This window comes from Musca autumnalis, unplaced genomic scaffold, assembly GCF_047663935.1.
Source record: "Musca autumnalis isolate F117 unplaced genomic scaffold, ASM4766393v1 scaffold_1, whole genome shotgun sequence".
Taxonomy (NCBI): Eukaryota; Metazoa; Arthropoda; class Insecta; order Diptera; family Muscidae; genus Musca; species Musca autumnalis.
The window spans coordinates 101806167-101833240 of record NW_027411644.1 but is presented as its reverse complement, the minus strand read 5'-3'; the positions used below and the strand labels follow the sequence as shown (position 1 = coordinate 101833240).

At 36.0% G+C, this 27074-nt stretch overlaps 1 protein-coding gene, 1 long non-coding RNA gene and 1 pseudogene across 4 annotated transcripts; 2 read left to right on the top strand and 1 right to left on the bottom strand.

Annotated features, from left to right (window-relative positions):
• Nucleotides 1–1908: 1908 nt before the first annotated feature.
• Nucleotides 1909–5616, bottom strand: LOC141403743 (uncharacterized). The gene is made up of 3 exons (XM_073986637.1): nt 5203–5616; nt 2344–3207; nt 1909–2275 (listed from the first exon to the last, which is right to left on the bottom strand). Exons 1-3 carry the CDS (start codon nt 5408–5410, stop codon nt 2082–2084), a joined length of 1266 nt encoding a protein of 421 aa, XP_073842738.1. The 5' UTR covers nt 5411–5616; the 3' UTR covers nt 1909–2081.
• On the top strand, nt 5488–13091 carry LOC141403795 (uncharacterized). Of its 3 annotated transcripts, none has more exons than XR_012412894.1 (3): nt 5488–5618; nt 7134–7473; nt 12634–13091. It is a non-coding gene; the product is annotated as an uncharacterized lncRNA (long non-coding RNA). The 3 variants fall into 3 exon arrangements; XR_012412893.1 differs by having other exon boundaries at nt 5510–5623; XR_012412896.1 differs by having other exon boundaries at nt 5510–5623; nt 12631–13091.
• A 12133-nt stretch (nt 13092–25224) lies between these two features.
• On the top strand, nt 25225–26639 carry LOC141403758 (uncharacterized; annotated as a pseudogene).
• The last annotated feature ends 435 nt before the right edge of the window (nt 26640–27074 follow it).

Below are 27074 nucleotides of genomic sequence, written 5' to 3'. Positions count from 1 at the left end.
TATTTTGAAGGTTGTGGCCTCAATATTTCTCCGAAATGGCTAAAATTTGGTATTAAGTTTTCGCTGGGGGTATAAAATTGTTACCCAGCATTTTGTCGGTATAGATCCACGCCTTCATATAGCCCTCATAGAACGGTACCTTCCGATTTTCGGTATTTTGCAGGTTGTGTCCTCTAAATTCTACAGAAATGGCGGAAATTTAATATTTAGTGTTCATTTGGGGTATAAAACTTTCCATATGAAATTTGTCGGTATAGGTCCACGCCTTAATATAGCCCCCCTTGAACAGTATATTCCTATTTTCGGTATTTTGAAGGTTGTTGCCTCAATATTCACCCGAATTATCTGAAATTTAGTGTTTAGTCATAATTTTTGGTATAAAACTTTATATATGAAATTTGTCGGTATAGGTCCACGCCTTCATATAGTCCCCATTGAACCGTACCTCCCGATTTTCGGTATTTTGAATGTTGTGGCCTCAATATTCCTCCGAAATGGCTGAAATTTCCCCACTTTCCCAGAAAAATTTGTCGGTACAGGTCCACGCCTTATTATGGCCCCATAGAACGGTACCTCCCGAATTTCAATATTTTGAATGTTATGACCACAATAATCCATCGAGTGGCTGAAATTTGGTATTTAGTGTTCGTTGGGGTATTCAACTTTCCTTCACATAGGTACACGCCTTGAACGGTACCTCCCGATTTTCGGTATTTTGAAGGTTGTATTCCTGAAAAGAATTATTAGTATAGGTTCAGGTCTTCCTTTATACATCATAGAAGCATACCTCTTGATTTTTGGAATTTTTTCTTACCGAAATATCGGAAATTTGGTAATTAGTCTTCTTTGAGTCTAAAAACTTTCCGCAGGAATTTGTCGGTATAGATTGACGAAATTTGCTGAAATATGGTAATTAATCTTCTTCAGTAACGAAAAGACATTGATTGTTCCATTTTACTTCAATACAACTCGTGGTGGAGGGTATAACAAGTTCGGCCCAGCCGAACTTAACGCCGTTCTTACTTGTTTGAATTAAAATTAAAATGCTTATAATTTCGGTAATTAACGATGTTTTCGTTAAGTTAGCGACAATTAAAAAGTAGTCGTAAAGTTCTACCGATATCAAGAGTACTGTCAACTTTTATTTGATTTTCATTCATAATTTTGCCTTTTAATTTTACCGATTTTTGTCGGTAACTCAAAAAATGATTTAGAGAACCGCACTACTGATTAAGAATATACATGGGGATTTCCGAGTGAAATCAGACACTTTTTCGAAATGAGGTTTTTGATTTCCTTATTTTTGCTGTGGTATTATGTTTTCAGATCCTTTTGACTACAGGTTCCAGAGATATCGCGACTTGAAAAAGTCGAATTCTGTAAAAACAAAAAAATTTTTCAAGAAAATCAAAGAGTACAATCATTGATAAAAACTGATTTTAAATATTAAATCGCGAAAATTGCATCCAAGCCAACTGTGCAATATTTGTTTCTATATTTTATTAGATAGCTGATAAAAAACTAAAAAATACTAAAAAAGTTATTTTCATATTTGGACCATTATTAAAGAAGTTATGAGTATTTATTTGCATATAATCTAAAAATATACAAAAACGTTTTGCTAATGAGCAGCATCACCACAGCAAAAAATAAAGGAAATCAAAAACCTCATTTTGAAAACAGTGTCCGATTTTAATCAAAACTCCCAAATGATTAGTTCCACGTGTTAGAAACAGAAAAACAGACGTAATATACCCTCCATACCATGGTGGAGGGTTTAAAAACGTTATTTCAGTCATTAATAGGCAAAAGCTCATTTATTCCTGAACAGGAAATCATTTTTGAGAAAAAAGATAAAAATTCATGGTGGTCATGTGATCATTTTTTTGTAAATTAAATTGACATACATTGATATTTATCCACATTTATTTATTACATGCATTTTATTTCAATAAATATTCAGAAGTAAAAAAAAACACGTACACATTACAATTAAAACTGTTTCTAATAATAAAAAAAATTTACAACTTTGTTAAACTATTAAAAAAAATTGCTACACATAGCATTGATGACATTGTTAATTAATAATCAAGCAAACCACGATTCAATAGCCATGGCAAAATAGCTTCCATGTGCTTGCGATAGCGGGCATTTGAATACATCTGCCTCTTGAATGCCAAACCAGCATCTGAATCGCCGACAAAATTATCAAGACTGGCATTTTCACTGGGATCGCATAAAACGGCGGCCATTACATTTGTCACTGTCATATAACCTGCAATATAGCCAATGATATTGTTATGTAGCTTCTTTCTTTGGGAATCCCCTTGAAATATCGCTTACCCCATATACCATCCCTGTATAACATTAAATGAATATCCCTGAGAGATGGAATTTTCTTGGGATATTTCAACATTTTTAAATTCTCCTCCAAGTGCCGATGGTAGAAGGCAATGAAAAAATCAAATTCCTTCAACTTGATCTCATATTGGGCAGATGATAAAATAAAATATATTAAATCTTGTGCCGGTGATGCATAGCGCGGCATTTGATAGTCAACAAAGTAGGTATCAAGAATTTTACCAGTAGCTTCTTCATAACTAAACATAATATTATTTACCCAAGCATCGCCATGATTGAGTACCTTAAAGTCATCATCGTGTTGATGTTCAGAACTTTTAAAAATTGCTTCAGCCAGGTTATTCTGTATATGTCGAACTTTTTCATAATACATATTGGAATTTGAATATTCTTTTAGACATTGCAATAAAATTTTCGAGGCAGCATCAAATATTCCTTTCAGCAGGTCGAATGATTTTGGATGTAGGAACCCGTGATTATAAACTTCTGGATACATGCCTTTGGTGGCAACTCTTGCTGCGGAAGCTGCATGCCATTGAGCCATTTTTTGCAACACACTTTTAACATGATCCATGTCTAGACCATCTAGGCGATTGGCATTACGAAAACCCTTTTCCTTAAGATTCTCCAGCAGGATATATGGTTGTTGGATGGGTAAAGTGTACGATTTGGCACCAAATTTCACACTGACACCGATATCGGCAAATATTTGTTCCATTTCGGGCACTATATCACGATACATACCAGATTCGGCAGCGAAAATGTCATGGTTTTTCATCATTTCACGGAAGAATTCGGTGTCATGGCCAACTTTTAACATGAAACTTATCGGCTTTGTTGAGTCATCTGAAATGAATAAGAGGATAGGAAGTTAGATTGCAGGACGTATTCGTTCTTCCCAACAAAATTGGGATGCCTTAGTCATTATGGAGTCCATTACTAAGTGATGTAACAATTTAAAACTACTTACTTACTAAGTAATGAGTAGGCAAGTCGATATATGGGTAAGGTAATATTTTATTAGGGCAATTTTGTTTACGAGGCCGACAATACTCGAGTTTTAGTAAGCGGGTTGTACTAAAAATGATGTTAACTGATTTGTCAAAATCTTAAGATAGAAAATGTATGACGAACTGCTACTAACAGCGAAACCAGGTCACATAATGGTGGTTGTTTGGGTTCGAATTTTTCGGCTTTCCTTTTTCACTTGCAAAAAATCTTCGATCATTAGGCTCGATTCCAATGAGAAATCAATTAAAAGAAAAAAATTTTAGTTGAAAGAAAAAATCAAAAAGTCAAAAGTCGATTTTTTGCGTTCGATTTCGTCTCCGTGTATACAACCCGAACATTTTTGACAGCGTAATTAAGACAACTACAATATTACGAGAAACTATAGAATCCTCAATAATCGCAGATTTAAAAAAATATATTTATTCAATAATCGTCAATTTTTGTAGAAAAAGATATTTTCAATAATCGTGGATTATTTTACAAAATTGTTTTCAATAATCGAGGATTTTTAAAAAAAATATATATTTTCAAATAGAAACATTGGTGGCGATTTTTTATTGGGATAAATAATAATAAATTAGTTGTTTTAAAATATTAAAACAGCAACAATTAGATTAAGCCAGACTATTTTGACAAAACAAAATATTTTTTCAATAATCGTGGATTTTTTGAAAAAATATTTCTCAATGATCGTGGATTATTTAAGAAACTAATTTTCAGTGATCGTGGATTATTTAAGAAACGTTTTTTCAATGATCGTGGATTATTTAAGAAACGTTTTTTCAATGATCGTGGATTATTTAAGAAACTAATTTTCAATGATCGTGGATTATTTAAGAAACTATTTTTTTAATAACCGTGGATTTTTTAAAAAATCCAAAGATTTTTTTTTTAATAATCGTTGATTTTTAAAAAATATGTTTTCAATAATCGTGGATTTTTCAAAAACAAATTTTCAATAATCGCGGATTTTTTTTTAAACTATATTTTAAAAAATATTTTTTCAATAATCGTGGATTTTTAAAATATATATTTTTTTTAATAATTGTGAATTTTTAAAAAATATTTTTTCAATAATCGAGGATTTTTTACAAACTATTTTTTCAGTATTACATATAAACCCATTGGGAGATATAAACGACGGACATGGTCATCGACGAATTATTTAGTATTGAAAAATTCATAGAGAATTGTCCTTAAAGATAACTAAATTCCTCCCAGTGTGTACTACACCATTTTCACATGTAGTTCGAAGAATTTCAGTTATAAGTTGATTGTTTCATTTGAAATTCGAAACATTTCACTTGTAACTTGAGAATTCTAATTTGATTATTTCATTTAAAATTCGAAACATTTCAGTTGTAACTTTAAAATACCAATTGAATTTCGAATTATATCATTTATAATTCGAATCATTTTCATTTTAAATTCGAACTTTTTCATTTATAATTCGAATTATCATTTGTAATTCGATTTTTTTCATTTGTTAATCGAATTTTTGATTTGTACTTTCAAATTAAAAAATTCAAACTAAAAATGGAAAAATTCAAACTATAAATTGACAAATTCGAATTCTAAATGAAATAATTCGAATTACAAATGAAAAAATTCAAATTATAAATGAAATAATTCAAATTTCAAAAGGAATTCTCAAATTACAAATGAAATAATTCGAATTCAATTTGAATTCTCAAAATTACAAGTGAAATGTTTCGAATTACAACTAAAATTATTCGAATTACATGGTGTAGTTACTGGTTTACACTTTTTATACCTTTCTGGGAATCCACCCTAAGCACCACCCATATTATGTAGTTCGTCGATATTTACCATTTAATTTGATGACAAATTCCGCCTTGAGCATAACAGTTGCATAATTTTCACCCGGCGCCAAAGCTGCGTCAACTTTAAAATCAATTATGTCCTTGAATTCCGACTCCACCTCCTTCAGAGTTGTTTCAAATAGTTTTGCTTCAATCCATTTCGGAACAATTGATGACACTGAATCGTTGTTGTTGTTGTTATTTGTACTTCCCATTGATTAATTTCTTATAACACACAAGTTAATTGAATACGTTTTGCGCTTTGTATTTATTGTATTTATTTTGATATTAGAAGATTCGGCACGCGACAGAAACTGTGTTTATCGTCCAAGCCTAGAAACTTGTCTGACGGGAAGACGCGAATTCTCAAATAACAAAAAAGCAACAGTGTTCAACTATTTTGTTCAATTCGACAGACAACATGTGTGGTGATATTTGCTTTCGTTAAATATACAACAAATCATTTTTAAAATATTCTCAAAGCTTTGTTTAAAAAACGTTGATAAAATTAACTATCTCAGTAGTAGAATATTTTGGAATGTTATGAGTATTGATAGCAAAAATCGATTCTTTATAGTTTGGTTGTGATTTTGTCCACACTTTGTACAATTCAATATTTATTCCAAACATAGTTTATTTTTCAGTTTTTAAGGATTTTCAAGAATTATAGCAATATCTTCTAAAGGTATTTCCAACATTTGGGAGCTACATGAATATACCAAATAATGTAACACAGTGCGCCTGAACCAACTTTAAATGAAAGGAGCTTACACTTGGGAAGTTTTTGCTGATGCTTTTTATACAAAAATCACGGTAAAAACCGCAAGTCCTATTGAAAAGGGATTAGGGAAAATATTGTAGCTGTGCAAATTATCTCTTTTGTAATTTTTCCTAGGTTGTACCGTTTTTGAGATATATAAGTTTAAGTTGGGAAATTGCTGTCATGGCATTGTTTTACAGTCAGTACATTGTCCCAATTTGAAAATAATATACAAGCAAATCTTGTAGAGAATTCTCAGTGCTACAACATCTTTTTTAGTACCATTTCGATAGGACTTGCTTGCAACCTACGTTCTGCATTGCCATAAGTTAAAGATTTATCGGTTATCTGTATACTGTATAGTATAGACGGTATATTAACTTTGTTTTCCCGTTTGTAACGCATTTAAATAATCCTTTGTGACCCTTATAGCACGGTTACACTACAGCTTTTTGCCGGGTTAACCCACTTCATGAGGATTTATTGCTTAATCTGGTCAAATTTGACCAGATTTACCATACAAAAATTAAACCTTCTCATGGCTGGGTTTATTTTAAATCCGGCACAAATCCACTAAAAATACAGTGTTGTATTCGGTATTTGTGCAAAAAAATCCAACTCTACTCAAAAAAGTACCAAAAGTTGCAACTGTTTTTGCAACTGAGTTTGTCGTGGCTTACACGTTTACGATTGGTCGCATGCGATTTTATGGAGTTAATAAATCTAAAGTTTTTTGAAAATCATAAAATTATTTATTTTTTTCATTAGACACTTTTTTAAGAAAAAGTACGCTTGATACCATGATACAAAAATGTATCCCTGTGTGTAATATATACCAATATGAGCAGAGAAGGGACGATATCTCATACCAGAAATTGTAAAAGTGTAACACACGACTTTATTGGTTATTTTGTATGTATACGTAAACAAACATCAGCTGACAGTTTATATCCTCAAAAAGCTAAGTGTAACCAGCAAAGATTAACCCACTGGATCTATTAAACCCAGTGGGTTAACCTTCAATAGTGTAACCGGGGTATAAAAGGTATACATACTCTTGATCAGGGTAAAATTCTGAGTCGATCTATGCATGTCCGCCCGTCCGTCTGTTGTAATCTCTCTAGTGTGCACAGGATAAAGTGACGAAAAGACCAAAGATATATTTTATTACTGCTTAGAAGAAGCATATGACAGTCGCCCAGCCAAAGACTATAAAAGTATTCTAAGCGATTTTAATGCCAAAATTGGAAAGGAGAATAGCTTTGGTAACAGTCGGGAAATTCAGTCTCCGCAGTGAAACATCTGACAATGGTATGAGGCTGATAGACTTCGTAGCGGCAAAAGACGCGGTAGTTAGCAAACCAGTATTTAAGCATCTGGATAAGGACACCAGAGCAGGAAACAAGAATTCAAATTGATCACGTTGTAATAGATGGAAGACACCCATCGCGCGCGTTGGATATACGACCGTTCCGAGGAGCAAACATAGACTCAGACCACCACATTGTTGCAGCAAAGGTACGTACCCGTCTAAACGTAGAAAATAAAGTACAAACAGAAGCAACACGGAAGTTGGATATCGGATAGTCATTCAACTGGCCCGTAATTTTAGGCTGACTCTAAGTATCGTTGAGTTCAGAACAAGATGTTTACTGGCTTGTAAACAATATCTAGAAAAAAACATTCTTGTGGTCCTTATTCTTTATTATGTTTCAAATTTGCAAAAAAAGAACTATTCCAACCATTTTTTATGATAAAACTTCTGTTCCACCGCAGTCTCGTTCGTTGAGATTATTAGAAACTGGTCTCTTGTTACAAATTAGTAAATGTCTATTGTACAAAAAAGGATTTTTCTGTCGTACTTTTATGTTTTGTTCTACCTTTCAAATGTTAATAAAACCAAGATTAATGAGCTTGAGGTCAATACTTATATTTTATTTATTGCATATTATTTACAATATTTCGAAATTACATTGAATTTCAACTTCAGGGATTTTTTTCTGTCGATTACACTGTGCAACATTTTTAATGTGATCTTTTGAAAGTACAGACCCAAACGACAAGAAACCTTAGTTGGGTTTTGTTGTGCGAGATCCAGCTCGGATTTTATGGCCCCATCTAAACACGGTTAAATATTGAATTTTTAAAGAAATTCGGCGCTATATCTCTGAAACCAATGCGAATCTTCTTCTGACCTCTGAAGCAAATTTGTAGATAAGGACAAGAATAAAATATTTGGAGAAATAATGAACTCGAAAAACTGCATTTATTGCCTCAAATTTCAAAATACATATATGCAAAAATTCCACAATTTTTATACATTTCGCACCGTATCTCCACAACCGTTAATTTTTTCTGAATATTTTCTTTTCTTTCCCTGGAATATAATACACAACTCTTCAGAACATGTCATTGTTGTAAAATGCCTCTATGCTGTTGTTTTCAGTACATTTTTATACCCTCAGCCTTTAGGCTAAAGAGGGTATTTACACTTTGATACGACCAAAAATGTGCCTCATCGAAATAATGGTTTTAGACCCCAAGTATGTTTGGACGATATCCGTTTCAGACAATTTTGAGTAGATCTAGCAATGTCCGTCCGTCTGTCTGTCTGTCTGTCTGTCTGTCTGTCCGTCTGTCTGGCTGGTGCGCACGATAACTCTCGAACGGATCAATCGATTCGGTTCAAGTTTTGGGTATCGAAATATTTTGTCCAGATTCGATTTAAGTTCGAAGATGGACCATATAGGTCCACTCCTTCAGGTACCTCCCCCACAAACATTCAAAAATGTTCGCAAAACTTGTGCGCACAATAACTCTTGTAGGGAAAACCCGCTTTGGTCCATACTTTGCACATCGTGTAATTTCTACCAAATTTAAATAAGGTTCCAATATGGACTCAATCGGTCCACTCCTTCGGGTACCTCCCACACATAATTTCGGAAAAGTTCAGTTTAGGACCTGGCCTCGAATCGCTTTGATTTTTGTTTACGCAAGTTGTATTCGCTGTCCTCTATACAACGATGTAAGTTTCATTAGGGGCAAGTCCGTACTTCCTGAGAAAATAGCCTGAAAGTTACACAAAACCCTATGACACCGTGTGCAATGGTTCGAGCGCAAGATAACTCTCGAACGGATCTGCCGATTCGGTCCAAAATTTGGCTTTCGTAATAGTTTGTCCAAACTTAGTTCAAGTTCAAAGATGGATTATATCGGTCCACTCCTTCCGGTACCTCCCCCACAAAAGTTCGAAAATGTTCGGAAAATTGTGCGTACGATAACTCTTGAAGGGAGTAACCGATTTGGTCCATACTTTGCACATTATGAAATTTCTACCACACTTGGATGAGGTTCCAATATGGACTCAATCGGTAAACTCCTTCGAGGACCTCCCACACAAAATTTCGGAAAAGTTCAGTTTAGGACCTGCTCTCGAATCGCCTTGGTTTTTAATGTAACATCTTGTATTCACTGTCCCCTATACGAAGGTACAAGTTTCCTCAGGGGCAAGTCCATACTTCCTGAAAAAATAGCCTGAAAGTTGAAAAACAAACCCTATGACACCATGTTTATGGGTGGAAGCGCAAGATAATTCTCGAACGGATATGCCGATTACGGCCAAAATTTGGCCTTCGTAATATTGTTTCCAAACTTAGTTTAAGTTCGTAGATAAGCCATATCGGTCCACTTCTTCAGGTACCTACCCCAAAGTTCAAAAATATTCGGAAAAATTGTGCGCACGATAACTCTTGATGGAAGTTACCGATTTGGTCCATACTTTACACATTCTCATAATATCTACCAGATATAGATCAGGTTCGAATATGGACTATATTTGTCAACTCCATCCCGTACCTCCCACACAAAATTTTGGATAAGTTCACTTTAAGACCTGCTATTGAATCACTTTGATTTTTGTTGAAGCAATTTACATTCGCTGCCTCGATTACGATGATAAAAGCTGTTTCAGGGGCACGTCCATACTTCGTGAGAAAACAGCCTGAAGGGTGTAAAAACCCCCTATTGTACCCCCATAGTCTATGTCGGTCCATTCTATTAAGTACCTTTTCCGCAAAATTTTTGAACTTTAATCCTAATCAACATTTTTGTCGGTTCATACGACCAGAATTTTGAAACCTCCTAAATACATAAGTTTTTTGTGAAAAAAGTGTTTCAATTTGCACAGGCTGAGGGTATATCTCTGTCGGCAAAGCCGACTGATACTTTTTTACTTGTTCAACGACGATTTAATAAAAATATCAATAATGTAGTGAAATCCGAAATGCGAGAATAAACTGTTGGTGTGAACTGTGTTTGATATACGTGTTGTAAAAGATATGATGCAAAATACTGCTGAAACAACATGAAGTAAGCATTTCAGAGTTTCAGAATGTTCTAAAGAGTTGTTGAGAGCTTTATTTGGAAGATTTTTGCAAAAGGTTACTTGGTTCAACTCCTAATAGTTTAGCCCATACTGACCAAAATGTTAGCAGTTATGTAAAATTTTCTATATTTTATAGATTTTGATGCCGTAGAAGGAGTTTTTCTTATGTGGGTTTTTCAGAATATAAGTTGTACTAGTACAGGGCTACAATATTACTAAAGACTGCAAGGCCAAATTCCTATTCGTTTATGAGATAAAGGCCTGATAAATGCAAAAACGTGTAGATTTAGCCCGATTTAGATGACGCCTTAAAATCCGAACTGGATCTGACAGGACAAAACCCTACTAGGGTTTTTGTAGTCTAAGCATGTATTTTCAAAAAAATCATACTAGAAGTTGTTTGCATTTTCAGTGTTGCATAGTGTTACTCTTTGAATTGTATTTTGGGAATTATGGATGCACATTTGTAGAAATGTTCCTTTTTCCTGATTTGACAAAGGACTTTGTGACGACAAAGAAATCAAAAAAATAAAAAAATACGGATCGGAAACAGATTCTCTTCTTCGTCAAAATCTCAACAAGAATCAGTCGGCTTTGCGGACAGGAATATACCCTGAGTCTGTGTGAACTGAAATTTTCATCTTTGGACAGATCGAATAGGGGCCACACAAGCAAAATCCTTTAACCTAAAACTATGTATTAGGAGATTTTCAGAATTGTGTAGCCATTTTCGGACGTATGAACTTGGCGACAAAATGTGGATTATATCATTGATCACAAGTGTTGCGGATAAGGTACCTAAAGAAATGGACCGGACCGACATAGTTCATTTTGGAAGTAGATTTTATTTTGGAAGTCATTCCTTTTAAAAGATTTTGCTCCCACCAGTCATTTCAGTTCGTCACAGAATATTTTTCAGTTTTTTTTTTCAGGAAATATGGACTTGCCCACGAAAAACACAATACCGTTCTAAACACAAGGAATACCTTCAGTAAACATTTCTAAGGATCCTCGAACAGACCTTAAACTGCATTTAACAACTATTTTGATGGTTTTTGAAGGATGTACCGCAGTATAAGGTTCGAAAGTTGTCGTGCGCACCAGTCACTACACATGACGGCCGTAGGTGTTCTTTACAGCTTTCGGGCCATTTTCTCTGAAAGTATGGACTTGCCCCTGAAAAACTTGTACTGTAGAACCGAGAACACTTGTTGCAAAAAAGGAAAGCGTTTCCAGAGAGGTCTTTTTATTTATTAATTTATTTATATCATATTTTTACTTATAACTAAACTATTAGCAAAAAGGAAGTGAAGCCATGACTACTTAGGTCTTCAGCTTACACTTATCCACTTATTAATTGTCGAGAGAGGTCTTAAACTGCACATCTCTGAACATTTTTGAAATACTCTGTGGAAGGTTACCGAAAGAATGGATTGATATGGTCCATCTTCGAAGTTGATCAAAATTTGGACAAAATAAAACGAAAGCAAAATTTTGGACCGATCTGTTCGAGAATCATCGTGTCCTCCACCAAGACGGACGAACATAGCTAAGTCGACCTCAAGTTTTCTGAAACAGATTTCTTCCAAACACACTTTGGCCCTAAAACCATTATTTCGATGAGGTTTATTTTGACTAAAGGCAGAGAGTATAAAAAATGTAGATTGGGAAACATTTTGTTCATGGATTTTTGCTAAAAGAATGTGTGCATGTACTGATCTTGGATTGGACGCCAGAATTTCATTTAAAAAGAATTCAAGACTGGTTGCCAGAGTTTTCCTAGTTCCTGATCAATTTATGAGAAGATCCACGATCGGAAACCAGAATTTCTATAAGAGAAGTCCGACGATTAGACGCCAAAATAGTCTATTTACATGCACGATTGGGCAATAGAATTCGTCATTTACATACCCGCGATTAGGTGCTAGAATTTCATGATTGATAGACTCACTATTGCTCAGAATATTTTTTTTTATCAAGAAAACCACTATCGGCCTTAAGAAATTCTTTGTGATAAGATCTACGATTGGACACCAAAATATCTTTAGGGAAATAACGATAGTTGGTTTCTTTACGACAATAAAAACGATTGGACACCTGAACTTCCGAAATTGAAAAATTGACCATACTCTGGGGTGGAAAATTGAAGCCTAAAACAAGGGGAAATTGGCCAAGAAATCTTACGCCATTTTAATTACAAAATAGTAATGAAAATTATTTCATTAGTACAATAAGTAGTAAATTTTCGCTAACATTAACTTTAAAAATTTTGGTCTGGTGGTTTTTTTCAGCAGCAAAAAGAGAGAAGTGGAAAAGCGGAAGTGTGAAAAAAAATTTAGATATACAGGACCCAAAATGAAGTCCGAAAATTCTACCAAAGAGTAAAACATCATATTGATGGGCTCGGTACAGGCACATCCTGCTGTAGAGACAAGCAAGATAACTTGTTTACTGATATAGATATTGTGCTCTGACTATGGAAGATCCAATCCCAGAAGTTGGTTGTGAATGTATACCGCCCGGCCAAGATGAGATACAGACAGCAATAAACTGTCTGAAGAATAATAAGGCAGCAGCAGCAGATGGCTTACCAGCGATCTGTTTAAAACCGGAGGCGACACGCTGATATGGTGTATGCATCTAGCACCATCTGGCAGGAGTACCCATTCCGAAAAAAAGGTCAATTTTTAAATAAGTTTTGGTATACGCATAAAGTCTAATCTGTCAGCAAATAAAAAAAAATGTTCCCTTGAAAACCCCCCCTCCCCCTCGATGTTAAGGGTAGATTTTTGAAACCTATATTATTGGATACTTTTCAAATTAATTTTAAAAAAATTAAATTAAGAAAGTAATCATGGGGAATTATTGCCAATATATGTAGCCGTTTCACAAAATATAGAGAACATGTTTTACATGCACAAGCGCGACTTTACAGATGTGCTTAGTTGACTGTTCGAAATTTCGAACGCTGGTACTTAACATGGTAGTTAGCAGTACCAGATTTAATCATCTCGATATTCATAAGGGCAACTGGCTGTCTCCAGATCAGAAAACAAGAAATCAAATTGATCATGTTGTGATAGATGGAAGACATTCATCGAGCGTGTTGGATGTACGATCGTTCCGAGGCGCAAACATTGATTCGGACCACTACCTTGTTGCAGCAAAGGTACGCACCCGCTTAAACGTAGCAAACAAAGTACGAACAGACACAACACGAAAGTTAGACATCGGTAAGCTGCAATCACAACAGATAGCCACAGCATATTCCACTCAACTAGCCCAATTGCTTAATCAAAGCACTCCTCATCCCGATAACATATCATCGCAATGGCAAAGCATTGCCCACTCCATGCAAACAGCCGCAAAATCCATACTTGGATACCAGAGGCCTCCACCAAGGAATCCATAGTATGATCAGGAGTGTCGCCACCGAAGAGAAAAATGCGTCATATAGGGCTACTTTACAATCCGTAGCAACGCGTAGCGCACGAGAGAGATACAGGGAGAAAAGGAGAGAGGAGAAACGTCTTTTCCGCAGAAAAAAGAGAGAGATGGAAAAGCGGGAGTGTGAAAAAATCGAGATGTACAGGAGCCAGAATGAAGTCCGAAAATTCTACCAAAGAGTCAAGCATCAAACTGATGGCTTTGGTACAGGCACATCCTCCTGTAGAGACCAGCAAGGTAATTTGGTAACAGATACAGATAGTGTACTCAGGATATGGAAAGAACATTTTTCAAAACTGTTGGTATCCAATAGCAGCGAAGACGACGAAGATACCACAGTCCCAATCCCAGAAGATGGTATTGAATGTATACCGCCCAGCCAAGATGAGGTAAAGACAGCAATAAATCGGCTGAAGAATAATAAGGCAGCAGGAGCCGATGGCTTACCAGCCGAGCTGTTCAAAACCGGAGGCGACAGGCTGATAAGGTGTATTCATCAGCAAGTTAGCACCATCTGGCAGGAAGAACGGAACCTGAGTATCCTGTGCCCCGTCCCTATTGCCTACAAGATCGTGTCAGGGATATTGTGCGAACGACTAAAGCCTATGGTCAACGAGATAATTGGACCATACCAATGCGGCTTTAGACCTGGCAAGTCCACCATTGACCAGATATTTACCCTGCGGCAAATCCTGGAGAAGACCCAAGAGATGCAGATCGACACCTACCACCTTTTTGTCGATTATAAAGCAGCCTTCGACAGCCCGCTGCGTTCAAAGGTATTCCAAGCCATGTCTGAATTTGGTATCCCCGCAAAGCTCATCCGTCTTTGCAAAATGACTTTAACTGACACGAGGTCCTCAGTTAAAATAGAAAAGAACCTCTCCGAAGAGTTTGGTACCAAAAGAGGTTTCAGACAAGGAGACAGCCTTTCGTGGGATCTCTTTAACATCCTGCTGGAAAAGGTTATACGAGAGGCAAACGTCAAAAGAAGTAGCACAATCTACACCAATAGTCACATGTTATTTGCTTATGCTGATGATATAGACATCATAGGCCGATCAGTAAAAGAAGTAACTGATACCTTTATGAAAGTCGAAGGAGAATCTGCTAAAGTGGGTCTGGCGGTAAACGGTGAGAAGACCAAGTTGATGGTGTCGACGCGCAATGCGTGCATTGAGCTCGGACCGACTGTGGAAGTTGGTTCCTATAATATTGAGGTAGTAAAAGACTTCGTCTACCTCGGCACCTCCGTAAACACAACAAACGACATCAGTTGTGAAATAAAAAGAAGAATTATATTGGCCAACAGATGCTACTTTGGTTTAAGTAAGCAGTTCAAAAACAAAGCCACATCTCGTCAAACAAAAATAACGCTCTACAAAACACTGATACTACCCGTGCTGATGTATGGCTCCGAAGCCTGGGTACTTGCGCAAGCAGACATGGCAGTGCCAAGGAATAGATGGCGCAAACAAGTGGATGATGAGATGAAAAGGCGCGGAATTCCAGAAAGCGAAGCAACAAATAGAGAGAATTGGAGATCTTTTCTTAGTTCGGCCTATAGAACAAATGTTCTGTAATGGGCCAGCTAAGTAAGTACTTAACCTACATATCGATGGGTATATCAAAACGTGGACCTATACTGACAAATTTCTGGAGGAAAGTTAAGTAGCCTCAAAAAAGACTAAATATGTATTAATTTACAGTCATTTCTGTAGCTAAATACTTGAAATCTCCCGAAAATCGAGCGGTACCGTTCTATGGGGGGCAATCCAAAACGTGGACCAGTGCTGAAACATTTCGGGGAAATGTTTTGTAGGTCCAAAGAAGTCTCAATACCAATCTTCAACCATTTTTTCATACAAAAATGGTGAAATATATCAATAAAACGGCAAATAAATCAATTTTATTTTGCTTCTATACATATAGCTTAAGCGCCAGTGTTCGAAATTTCGAACACAACTTTCCGAGAAAACGAAAAATCGGAAACATTTTTAGTTGATTTCAGTGGGTCCTTATTACCCTAAAAAAGTGCTTTGTTTTTAAAAAATAAATAAAAAATTTGTCTCGGTACGATATGGGTTAAGAAGGTCGAATGAGAATCTGCTAAAGTGAGTATGGCGGTAAACGGCGACAAGACTAATTTGATGGTATCGACGCGCAATGCGTCCATAGAACTCGGAGCAACTGTGGTAGTTGATACCTATAATTTTGAGGTAGTTAAGGACTTCGTCTACCTCGGCACCAAGGTGAACCCGCTATAAAGACTTATAAATACGGGCCGCAAGGCGGTACATCAAGAACTGGAAATAAAAGGCTTCGATGGCGTAAACAAATGGAAGAACAGATCGAGAACGCGGTATTACAAATTGAAAAAACAAAACAGTAAATATAGAGAAATGGAAATTTTTCCTTATTTCGGTTTTTAGGGCGAATGTTCTGTAGAGGGTTCCTAGCGGTCACAACACTTCTCCACTAAAAATGTCAATATATGTTTTATGTTTATGTTTTAGTATAGCCCCCATGTAACCGTACCTCCCTATTTAAGGTGTATTGAGGAATTTAGCTACATTTGTGGACCGAACAGTCTATAATTTGACATATTAGCTCCTCAGTGGCCACAAAAAAAAATTGTCAACATACAAAGGTCCACACTTTGATAAAGGCCCCATATCAAGGTGCCGACCGATTGAAGACGTATATAGATACATGTTCTGACCTAATTTAGGTATTTGGGTTACCGCGGTCTTAAAATATCTCCACCTAAAACAAGTAAACAAGTATCAGACGATTTTGAAGACGGTGATATATCCTCAGTATGTGTGAATTGAAACTTTCATCTATTAACAATATCGAAACTAATACCGGCTAGGCAGATTTTGTCGCCCTTTTTGGAAGTATGAACATGGCGATAGAAAGTATATTTTTAATTTTTTAACTTTTGTCTAAACTTAATCTCAGTTTGCACAATATATTATGAACGCCAAATTCTGGACCTAATCGGCAGATCCGTTCGAGAGTTATAATGCGCTCTAGCCACTACACATGGTACCATAGAGGTTTTTACAGCTTTCGGACGATTTTCTGATTTTCTCCCTGAAAAAAGCTTCCACCGTAGTAATGGGGGCAGCGAATACAAGTTGTTACAACAAAAATCAAAGCGATTCGAGAGCAGGTCCTAAACTGAACTTTTCCGAAATTTTGTGTGGGAGTGGACCGATAGAGTCCATATTGAAACCTCATCTATGTCTGGTAGATATTTCACGATGTGCAAAGTAAGCACCAAATCGGTTGCTCGCTTTAAAAGTTATCGTGCGCACAAATTTACCTGAAGGAGTGGACCGATATTTATCATCTTCGAACTTCAACTAGGTTTGGGCAAATATTACGAAGGCCAAATTATGGACCAAATCGACTCATCCGTTCGAGAGTTATCGCGCGTTCCAGCCAACCAGCAGACAGATGGTATTTAAACATGTGTCATATCGGTCTACTCCTTCATGCAGGATATCTCTTGAAGAGAGTAACCAATTTTGTCCATACATAGCACATCGTGAAACTTGTACCAGACATAGATGAAGTTCTAATATGTACTTTATTGGTCCACTCCTTCGGGTGCCAACTTTGCACATCGTATTATTTCTGCAAATCTTAGATAAAGTTAAAATATGGACAAAATTTCAAAACTTTTCGCTAAACGGTGCGCATGATAACCCTCGAAAGAAATAACTATTTTCGTTCATACTTTGAACATCATAATATTTCTACGAGACAAAGATCAGGTTAGAATTTGGATGAAATATGTCCTTCGGGTACGTCCCACACAAAATTCCGGGAAAGTGCAGTTTAAGAGCTGTTCTCGAATCCCTTTAATTTTTGTTGCAACAACTTGTGTTCGCTGCTCTCATTACGGCGGTACACGTTTTTTTAGGGGCAGGTCCATACTTCCTGAGAAAACAGCTGTAGAAACTGCTATGGCACCATATACATGCCTGGAGCACATGATAAATCTCGAAAGGATCAGCGGATTTCGTCCAAATTTTGGCCTTCGTAATATTTTGCCTAAATTTATCTGTCCACCTTTTGAGCTTCAGTTCAAATATATTTTGTGTCGGCAAGTTCATACGTCCAAAAATGGCTACAAAATCTTAATCATTGACAGATTCGCAAAAATTGCCGGCCGAATGGAAATTACCATATAGCACTATAGGTAATTTTCCCTGTTTTTCAGGCAATAATTAATAATGGAGGAGTTAAAATTATTTTTTAACATTTTAAATGATTTATATGTGAAATTGAGATAAAATAAATATTTCTACTGTTAAAATCGGATATAACGAACAACGGTTATAAGCAACTAAGTATATAACGAACAAAGCTCTTTGTTCCACTGGCATTTTCATTAGCTTTCTTATACACAACAAACCGCTGAAAACGATCACGGTAGTAACTAACAAAAATGTTGACCCCGCGATTAGATTTCCATACGAATAGTTATTACAATTTTCTATATTTTTAAAATGTACGTTAATAAAAACGAGTTTAGTGCCCCTTTAAACCGTATCAATGATTAATATGTAAAAGAGATTTAACTGTTAACTGATTATATCAAACCTCGGATATAACAAACAATTTGTTATCATTAATTATTTCACTTGCAATGAAATTGTAAACAACATTTTTATATTCATTATTTATTTCCTTAAACCAAACTTCCACAATTTTACGATGTTTTATTAAGAGGTAACCAAATAAAAACTGATAAATATCAAAAAACGGGCAAAATCGGGTTTTGAAACCTAGTAATATCAATGCGGAAGACCTTCAGTAATATGTTGTATGTGGCGAAATCAATGCCAAATTTGGGCACTGCACAAATTGTTTAAAGTATATTATATATTTAATAAATGCGACTCGCAATGGCCAATCTATTACATTTTACATACATTTGTATTTGGTTTATATTACCACGGTTTAGAACACGTTTAACTAACCCTTTTCTTCTTCTTTATTTGCAGATCCGTTATTCGGATATAAGCGATCATACAATATTATATGTGTTACAATTTAATGTTTTATATTATGAAATTATTGACAGCTCTCGATTCTTGGCAGCATGTAATAAGTTTGTTTCATCCCTGTATCCTGTCCATTCTTGAATGTTTCTTAGCAAGTATGTCTCTCTTCTGCTTCTTGCTCTGTGCCATTCTATGTTCATTCGTCTTAGAACTTCTTGATTTGTAATATGCGATGTATAGGGTATCTTCAGTATTCTTCGATATACCCAAATCTCAAATGCTTCAATTTTTTTCTCATCTGCACTTTTAAGGGTCCAGGTTTCTACTGCATATAGAAGTATAGACCAAATGTAGCATTTTACAAATCTTGCCTTCGTTTTGAGACTTATTTCGTGATTTGTGAGTGTTTTTTTGTATTTAAAAAATGCGTTTTTGGCCATCTCCACTCGACGCTTAATTTCATTTGATATGTTCCATTGGTCGTTGATTAAAACGCCAAGGTATGTAAAAGATTTTACACGTTCGATGTTATCGTTTTTAATCTTTAATGACGTTTCACAACTGACATCTTTTCGACATTCAACCATATATTTTGTCTTCTTTATATTTATTTTGTGGCCATATATTTCGCTTACGTACGTGAGCTTGTCTAGGAGTTGCTGTAGCCCAGATATACTGCTAGCAAATATTGTGGTATCATCAGCATAACGTATGTTATTTATAATTTTACCCTGAACTCTTATTCCAATTCTTTCTCCTTCAATTGACTCTTGAAAAATCTTTTGGGAGTATATATTAAAGAGGAGCGGCGATAGTATGCATCCCTGCTGGACACCTTTTGATATAGGAATTTCGTCAGTTAGATCACCATTTATTTTAATTCTTGCAGTTTGGTTCCAATATAAATTTTGTATGCATCTAATTTCTTTTTCTTGTATTCCTATTTCCCCCAGTATATTCATCAATTTGTCGTGTTGAACGGTATCAAATGCCTTTTCATAATCGATGAAGCATATGTAAACATCTTTATGGACTTCTCGGCATTTCTGTACTAGTACTTGGATGGATAATAGGGCTTCTCTGGTACCCATACCTTCCTTGAAGCCGAACTGGGACTCTCCCATAGCACTTTCACATTTGGTGTATATTCTCTTGTGAATTATTCGCAGAAAAATTTTTAATGTGTGACACATAAGGCTAATAAGCCTGTAGTCACAGCACTTTTTTGCATTAGCTTTCTTTGGTATCGCAATAAAAGTTGATTTCAACCAATCGTTTGGGTATTGGCCAGTATCTTACACATGATTGAAAAGTTTTGCAATGAGTGAGATGTTGTCTCCATCTATTAGTTTTAAGATTTCAGAAGGAATTTCGTCGGGTCCGGTTGCTTTCTTGTCTTTTAGTGATTGAATCGCATATTCTATTTCGGATTTAGTGATTGGATTTCCAGTTGTATAAGTATTTATGTTGTTATCATATCTTGATCGTTGGTCGTCAGTGAATAATTGTCCAATATAGTTTCCATCGATTCTTTATGTGTGATGTCTCAAAAATTGGCTGATTGTTGTCATCCATTAGTACTGCTGGTGATGCTTTCTTATACACTCCTGCTGATTCTTTTAGTTTTTTATGTAGATTGTAGTCATCGTGAATATTTTGCAGATTTTCAATTTCTCTACACTTTTCATTGAGTAGAGCATTTTTTGCAGCTCGGGTAGCGGTGCGGATTTCGTGGTTTATTTCCCAGTATCGTTCGTAGTTAACGTTTTTATATTTGCTTCGCTCCGCGCGAAGTTCCATAATTTCATTGTTCATCCATTCTTGTTGGGCTTTTCTTGTACATTTTCCAAGGTATTTTTTTGTTATTTTGCACATCGTATCCTTGACATTGTTCCATATATTTTCTACATCGTTGGAATCGATGTTTTCCAGTTTGTTATTTATTTGCATCTTCACTTCATTTCTGGTTGATGGGTTATTGAGTACCTCGGTATTTGTCTTGTGAGATTTTTTCTTCCTCTCCTTAAATCTTGCAATTTTTATTCGAATCTTGAGCATCAACAGATTGTGGTCGGATGGCACATCAGCTCCTGGGTACGTTGAACATTTTGTCACACAAGATCTAAACCTGTTGTTGATCATTATGTAGTCAATTTGATTTCGAACGATATTCCTTCGGTTATCTAGTGGTGATCTCCATGTATAAAGCCTTCTGGGATGTAATCGGAATGTTGTATTTGTTATGGTCATCTTAAATTCTTGACAGAATTGAATTAATCTGTCTCCTCGCTCATTCTTTTCGCCAAGTCCATATCCTCCAGTTATGCCATTTACTTCATCATTCCCCACTTTGGCATTGAAATCGCCTTGAACTATTGTTATTTCATGTGATTTCGTCATGTTTAATAATTGACTTATTTCTTCATAGAAATGTTCAACCTCGTCATTGTTTCCATCGCATGTAGGGGCATACACTTGGATAATATTTAAATTCAAGGGTTTTGCTGAGATTTTTATCATCATAGTCCTTTCTGACATTGGGATAGATCCAATCACACAGTCTGCAATGATTTTTTTGACAATAATTCCTACACCTCTCCTGTGTATCCCTTCCATGTTCCCTGAATGGTATACTACTACATTTTGGGATTGAAAATTGCCGCATTCTGTCCACCAGGTTTCACTCACACATAGTATGTCAATATCAAGTCGATTCATTTCACTGATTGTATTGTTTAATTTACCGACTTCGTATAAACTTCGGACGTTCCAGGTTCCAATGTTTAGTTTTTGTTTGTTTTTGCCTCCGAGGATTCTTAGCACCCTCGTTTGGCCGGAGACTGAGGGCCGTGTGTTTTGGTTTGTGTTGTTCATATTGTATGATTTTCATGGCAAATTACTTCAGTGGTTTGCCGTTGCCTCCTGAAGGGTTTGTAGTTTTCCATCTGGATTTTAGCCGCTCCACTTGGAGAACAGACGCTGTTTGCAGCCGCCCAATGTGGGAACAGACGCTACGGGTATGGCAATTGGTTATTTAATGGCGCCAACAACTCGCCATGTCAATTCGAGCTTCAAACGGCACTCAATATTTCAGTAGGATACTCTGCCACAAGTATTCTATTGAGACCCTAGGCTCTGAATCCGCTGATTGTCCGCCATTATCCCACTATCCGCAACCCGTGGAGGCGCCCCTTAGCATTCAGCTGTGCTTCCCCTTATAACTTATATCCATTTCCAAAGGTTATCCCTTGGAAATACAATATAAAAATCCCCGGGGGGGGGGATTTAATTTATATTTTTTTTTTAGTTTTTCTCCAAACCCCCACTTTGTAATTTCAATTGCGTTGATGGCGCAATTTTAATATAAGCCATTCATGTTCATAAATTTTTATTTTTATACCCTCCACCATAGTATGGAGGGAATATTAAGTTTGTCATTCCGTTTGTAACACATCGAAGTAATCATTTGCGACCCTATAAAGTATATATATTCTTCATCAGGATAAAATTCTAAGACGATCTAGCCATGTCCGTCTGTCCGTCCGTCTGTCCGTCTGTTGTAATCACTCTAGCGTCCGCAATAATTGAGATAGAGTGCTGAAATTTTGCACTTGAGGGTCTTTTTTCCATAGGCAGGTCAAGTTCGAAGATGGGCTACATCGGTCCACTCTTTGGTATAGCCCCCATATAACGGTACCTCCGGATTTGAGGTATTTTGACGTTATTCGCCACATTTGCAGACCGAATTAGCTATAATTTGGCACTTAGGGTTCCTAGTGATCAACAAACTTATATCCGAAAGGATATGGGCATAGGTCCATGTTTTGGTATAGTTCCCATATAACGGTACCTCCCGATTTTCGGTATTTTGAGAATTTTAGCCACAATTTTTAACCGAACTATCTGCAATTTGACGTTTAAGGTTCTCAGTGGTCATGAAACATCTCCACGAAACATCGTCAACATAGGTCCATATTTTGGTATGGCCCCCATATAACGGTACCTCCCGATTTTCGGTATTTTGAGAATTATAGCCACAATTTGTAACCGAACTATCTGCAATTTGACATTTGAGGTTCTCAGTGGTCATGAAACATCTCCACCAAACATCGTCAACATAGGTCCATGTTGTGGTATGGCCCCCTTATAACCGTACCTCCCGATTTTCGGTATTTTTAGCATTTTAGTTACAATTTTTTACCGAACTATCTGCAATTGGACATTTAAGGTTCTCATTGGTCATGAAACATCTCCACGAAACATCGTCAACATAGGGCCATGTTTTGGTATAGTCCCCATATATCGGTACCTCCCGATTTTCGGTATTTTGAGAATTTTAGCTACAAATTTTAACCGAACTAGCTGTAATTTGCCATTTGAGGTTCTCAGTGGCAATGAAATATCTCCACCAAACATCGTCAACATAGGTCCATGTTTTGGTGTAGCCCCCATATAAGGTTACCTCCCGATTTTCGGTATTTTGAGAATTGTAGCAACAATTTGTAACCGAACTATCTGCAATTTGACATTTGAGGTTCTCAGTAGTCATGAAACATCTCCACCAAACATCGTCAACATAGGTCCATGTTTCGGTATAGCCCCCATATAACGGTATCTCCCGATTTTCGGTATTTTGAGAATTTTAGCTACAGTTTTTTTACCGAAATAGCTGTAATTTGACATTTGAAGTTCTCAGTGGTCATAAAACATCTCCAACGAAACATCGTCCACATAGGTTAATTTTTTTGGTATAGCCCCCTTATAACGGTATCTCCCGATTTTCGGTATTTTGAGAATTTTAGCTGCAATTTTTAACCGAACTAGCTGTAATGATCGGTATTTTTAGAATTTTAGCTACAATTTTGTCTATTCAAAAATAATGGTCAATATAGGTTCATGTTTTGGTATATCCCCCCATATAACTGTACCTCTCGATTTTCGGGAATTTTCAATGGTCACGAAATTTCTTCACTAAAATTCGTCAACATTGGTCCATTTTTGAGGGTCTACATTGTTTTGATGAAACTACCCTCAATTTGACTCTTGAAGTTCCCTGCAGCTATAAATCTTTTCCGCCAAAAAATTTAAAGATAGGTTGACTCTTTGATATAGCTCCGTAGGTGGTACCTTTCACCTAGCTGAAAACATTTTTTTAGATTAGATTAGATAACACTGTGCAACAAAATGGAGGTAAAAGTCTGGGGCACGGAAAATTCCTCTTGGGGAAGAAAGCCCTTGGTGTGTGTATATTAAAAACCCCGAAGGACAGATGCGCCGTGAGTCGAACTTCCGCGCTATGGCGTGATGAAATTTTTATTAGAGACCCTGTGGGCCATTAGGAATTAGCGTTATATCTTTGTTCATTGTTGCTTAAGTGCTCTACAAAAACAACAAACAAAGATATAATGCTAATTCATGATGGCTAACAGGGTCTCTTGCAAAAACTTCATCACGCCATAACGCGGAAGTTCGACTCACGGCGCATCTGTCCTTCGGGGTTTTTAATATAAACACACCAAGGGCTTTCATCTCCAAAAGGAATTATCTCTGCCCCAACATTTGTGTTCACAGTGTAATTTAAGCAATAGTGGGAGGCAGTAGGATTCTATCCATTGTCGAAATTTCTTCCACCTAAAATTTTGAAAGGACCCTAATTTTTCCATTATAATTAAAACTATTTTATGGTGGAGGGTATAAAAAGTTCGGCCCGGCCGAACTAAACGTCTTTTTACTTGTTTTTTTTTTTTTTAGTTTTTCTCCAAACCCCCACTTTGTAATTTCAATTGCGTTGATGGCGCAATTTTAATATAAGCCATTCATGGTTCATAAATTTTGTCATGTTCTTTTTTCAATGCCAACTAAAAAATTCTTATTATTAAAAGTTGCAAAATCGACTTTTTGCCTCAAAAACTGGGCAAATTTCCTATAGTGCATAGTAGGACAAATTAAATCGAAAAATCATAAATCAATTGAAAACACCCCGTTTATTACGTACTTTAATTTCATAAAATGTCATTACATCGAAATTCCCTACACTGATACATGTACTTAACCCCGCACATCAGTCAATATTACATATTTTTAACAATAATTTGAGGGTTTTAAATGATTTTCTTATCGACCCACCGTATTTCCTTATTTATCTCTATTTTAAAATGTGAAAGCTTTTCAACGAGATTGTAAACTAGGGTGGTACATATAACGAAACACATATTTTAATAATAGAAAAGAACTAATATTTTTACATGCAATTCAAATTCAATTTTCAACATCAGTATACAATTCCGAATCTTGAATTGTTTTCATCCAGAACCTACAAAAGTCTACTAGCTTTGTAATTTTCACAATTTTTTCTATTTGGGCTACCCTAATGCACAACTATCTCACGTATTTATTTGTTATCATAAATGTAGATTCAGTATTTGTTTAGTTCTCGTCGGAACAGCTAGTGGACAATTTTATTATTTAACTCACAAACACAAAATAGCCGCTACTACACAACAAACAAAAAATATGACTGACAATAATATCGTACCCTCATGGATCAAACCGAATCTATTCGAAAGTGTCTTACGCGATACAATACCAAATTTTAAAGAAATTAAAGATTTCAAGGCATTTGGTGCTTTACCACCAGGTGAAAATTATGCCACCATTATGTTGAAAATCCAAATTGAAGTGGCGCTCAACGATGGCACTTCCATGGAGGAAACTCTAATGATGAAGGTACCACACGATTCAGAATTGTATCGCAAGGAAATGTCTAAATTTCAAATGTTTACCATAGAGTCATTTACTTATAACGAAATTGTTCGGGAATTTGAACAAATGTACAGTGAGGTGGGGTTAAATATAAAATTGAGTCCACAATCCTATCGGCTACCCGTTGAAGAGGAATATGTTCTACTGGAAGATTTAAAAAAGAAAGGCTTTCGTAATACCAAGAGGCAAGATGGTCTAGATATGGAACACTGTAAACTGGTGCTCAAAAGGTTGGCTCAATGGCATGCTGCCTCTGCTGTGAGAATGGAAAACAAAGGTCCCTATCCCGAAGAATATGTGCAAGGTGTGACCAATAAAGGCGGCTTTGAACTTGTACGAACTGTAATGTTAACATGTGCCAAGAATGTTATAAAGTCAGCTAAAACCCTACCAGGCCATGAATTATATTGTGAGAAAATAGAAAAATTGGGAGAAATATTTACCGAAAACTTCTTCAAAAAGACCTCCGTTGATCCCAATGATTTCAACGTTTTAAATCATGGTGATTGTTGGAGCAATAACATCATGTTCCAATATGATGATGAAGGTCATCTCAAGGATTCCTACTTTGTTGATCTTCAAATTCCACGTTATGGTTCGGTAGCCCAGGATATTACCTATTTCATATTGACTTCGTCGAAATTGAGTGTAAAATAAATTGTTTTGACGAACTAATTCGTTACTACCACGACAATTTAAAACAACATTTGAAGTTGTTAAAATATTCGAAAACAATACCAACACTGGGTGATATCCATCGTTCACTGATAAATCATAGCAGTACTTGGGGTAAGGAGGCATAATGAAAGATTTGTAATTGGTGATTTGTGAGCAATGTAGTTTTTCTGTTTCAGGTGTATTTTCTGTGTGGAATGTTTTGCCCGCTGTACTGGCCCCACCCACTAAAGATGCCAACATCGATAATCTCATTGGAGATAACGAAGAAAGCGATAAATTTAAAGAGCTTATATACCTCAATGATAACATAAAACAACATTATGAAATTGTATTTCCATGGTTATACCATCGCGGAGCATTTGATTTGGAATAAAAAGTTAATGCAATATTAAGCTGTTTGGTGTTACGAGTACATACATACCACATACATATCAACAATAGTAAACTATAAGAACCCAGCTAACAATTTTTGCGACTGATCGGAGGTTTGAGGTTTCCTGATGTTTGATCACAAAATTTACCTTAGACATTAAAACGTTTTTAGCATGATTTCCTTTAAGAATTCTCTGCACATTTCCCTGTGCTTGTTTCCGAAGATCTACACAGATTCTAAAGGGAAATTTTGATTCATGTCTTTTTAAACAAGCAAAAGCAAGTAAAAAAGTTCGGCGGGCCAAACTTGTTATACCCTCCACCATGAAATATTCTGAACAAATATGGAACCATGAGTTTTTCTGTTACGAAATTACAAATGCCCACAATTTTAGATGGAGGAGTTTTTCCCCTGAGAACCACAAATACCTAATTTTAGATAATGCAGTATGCTA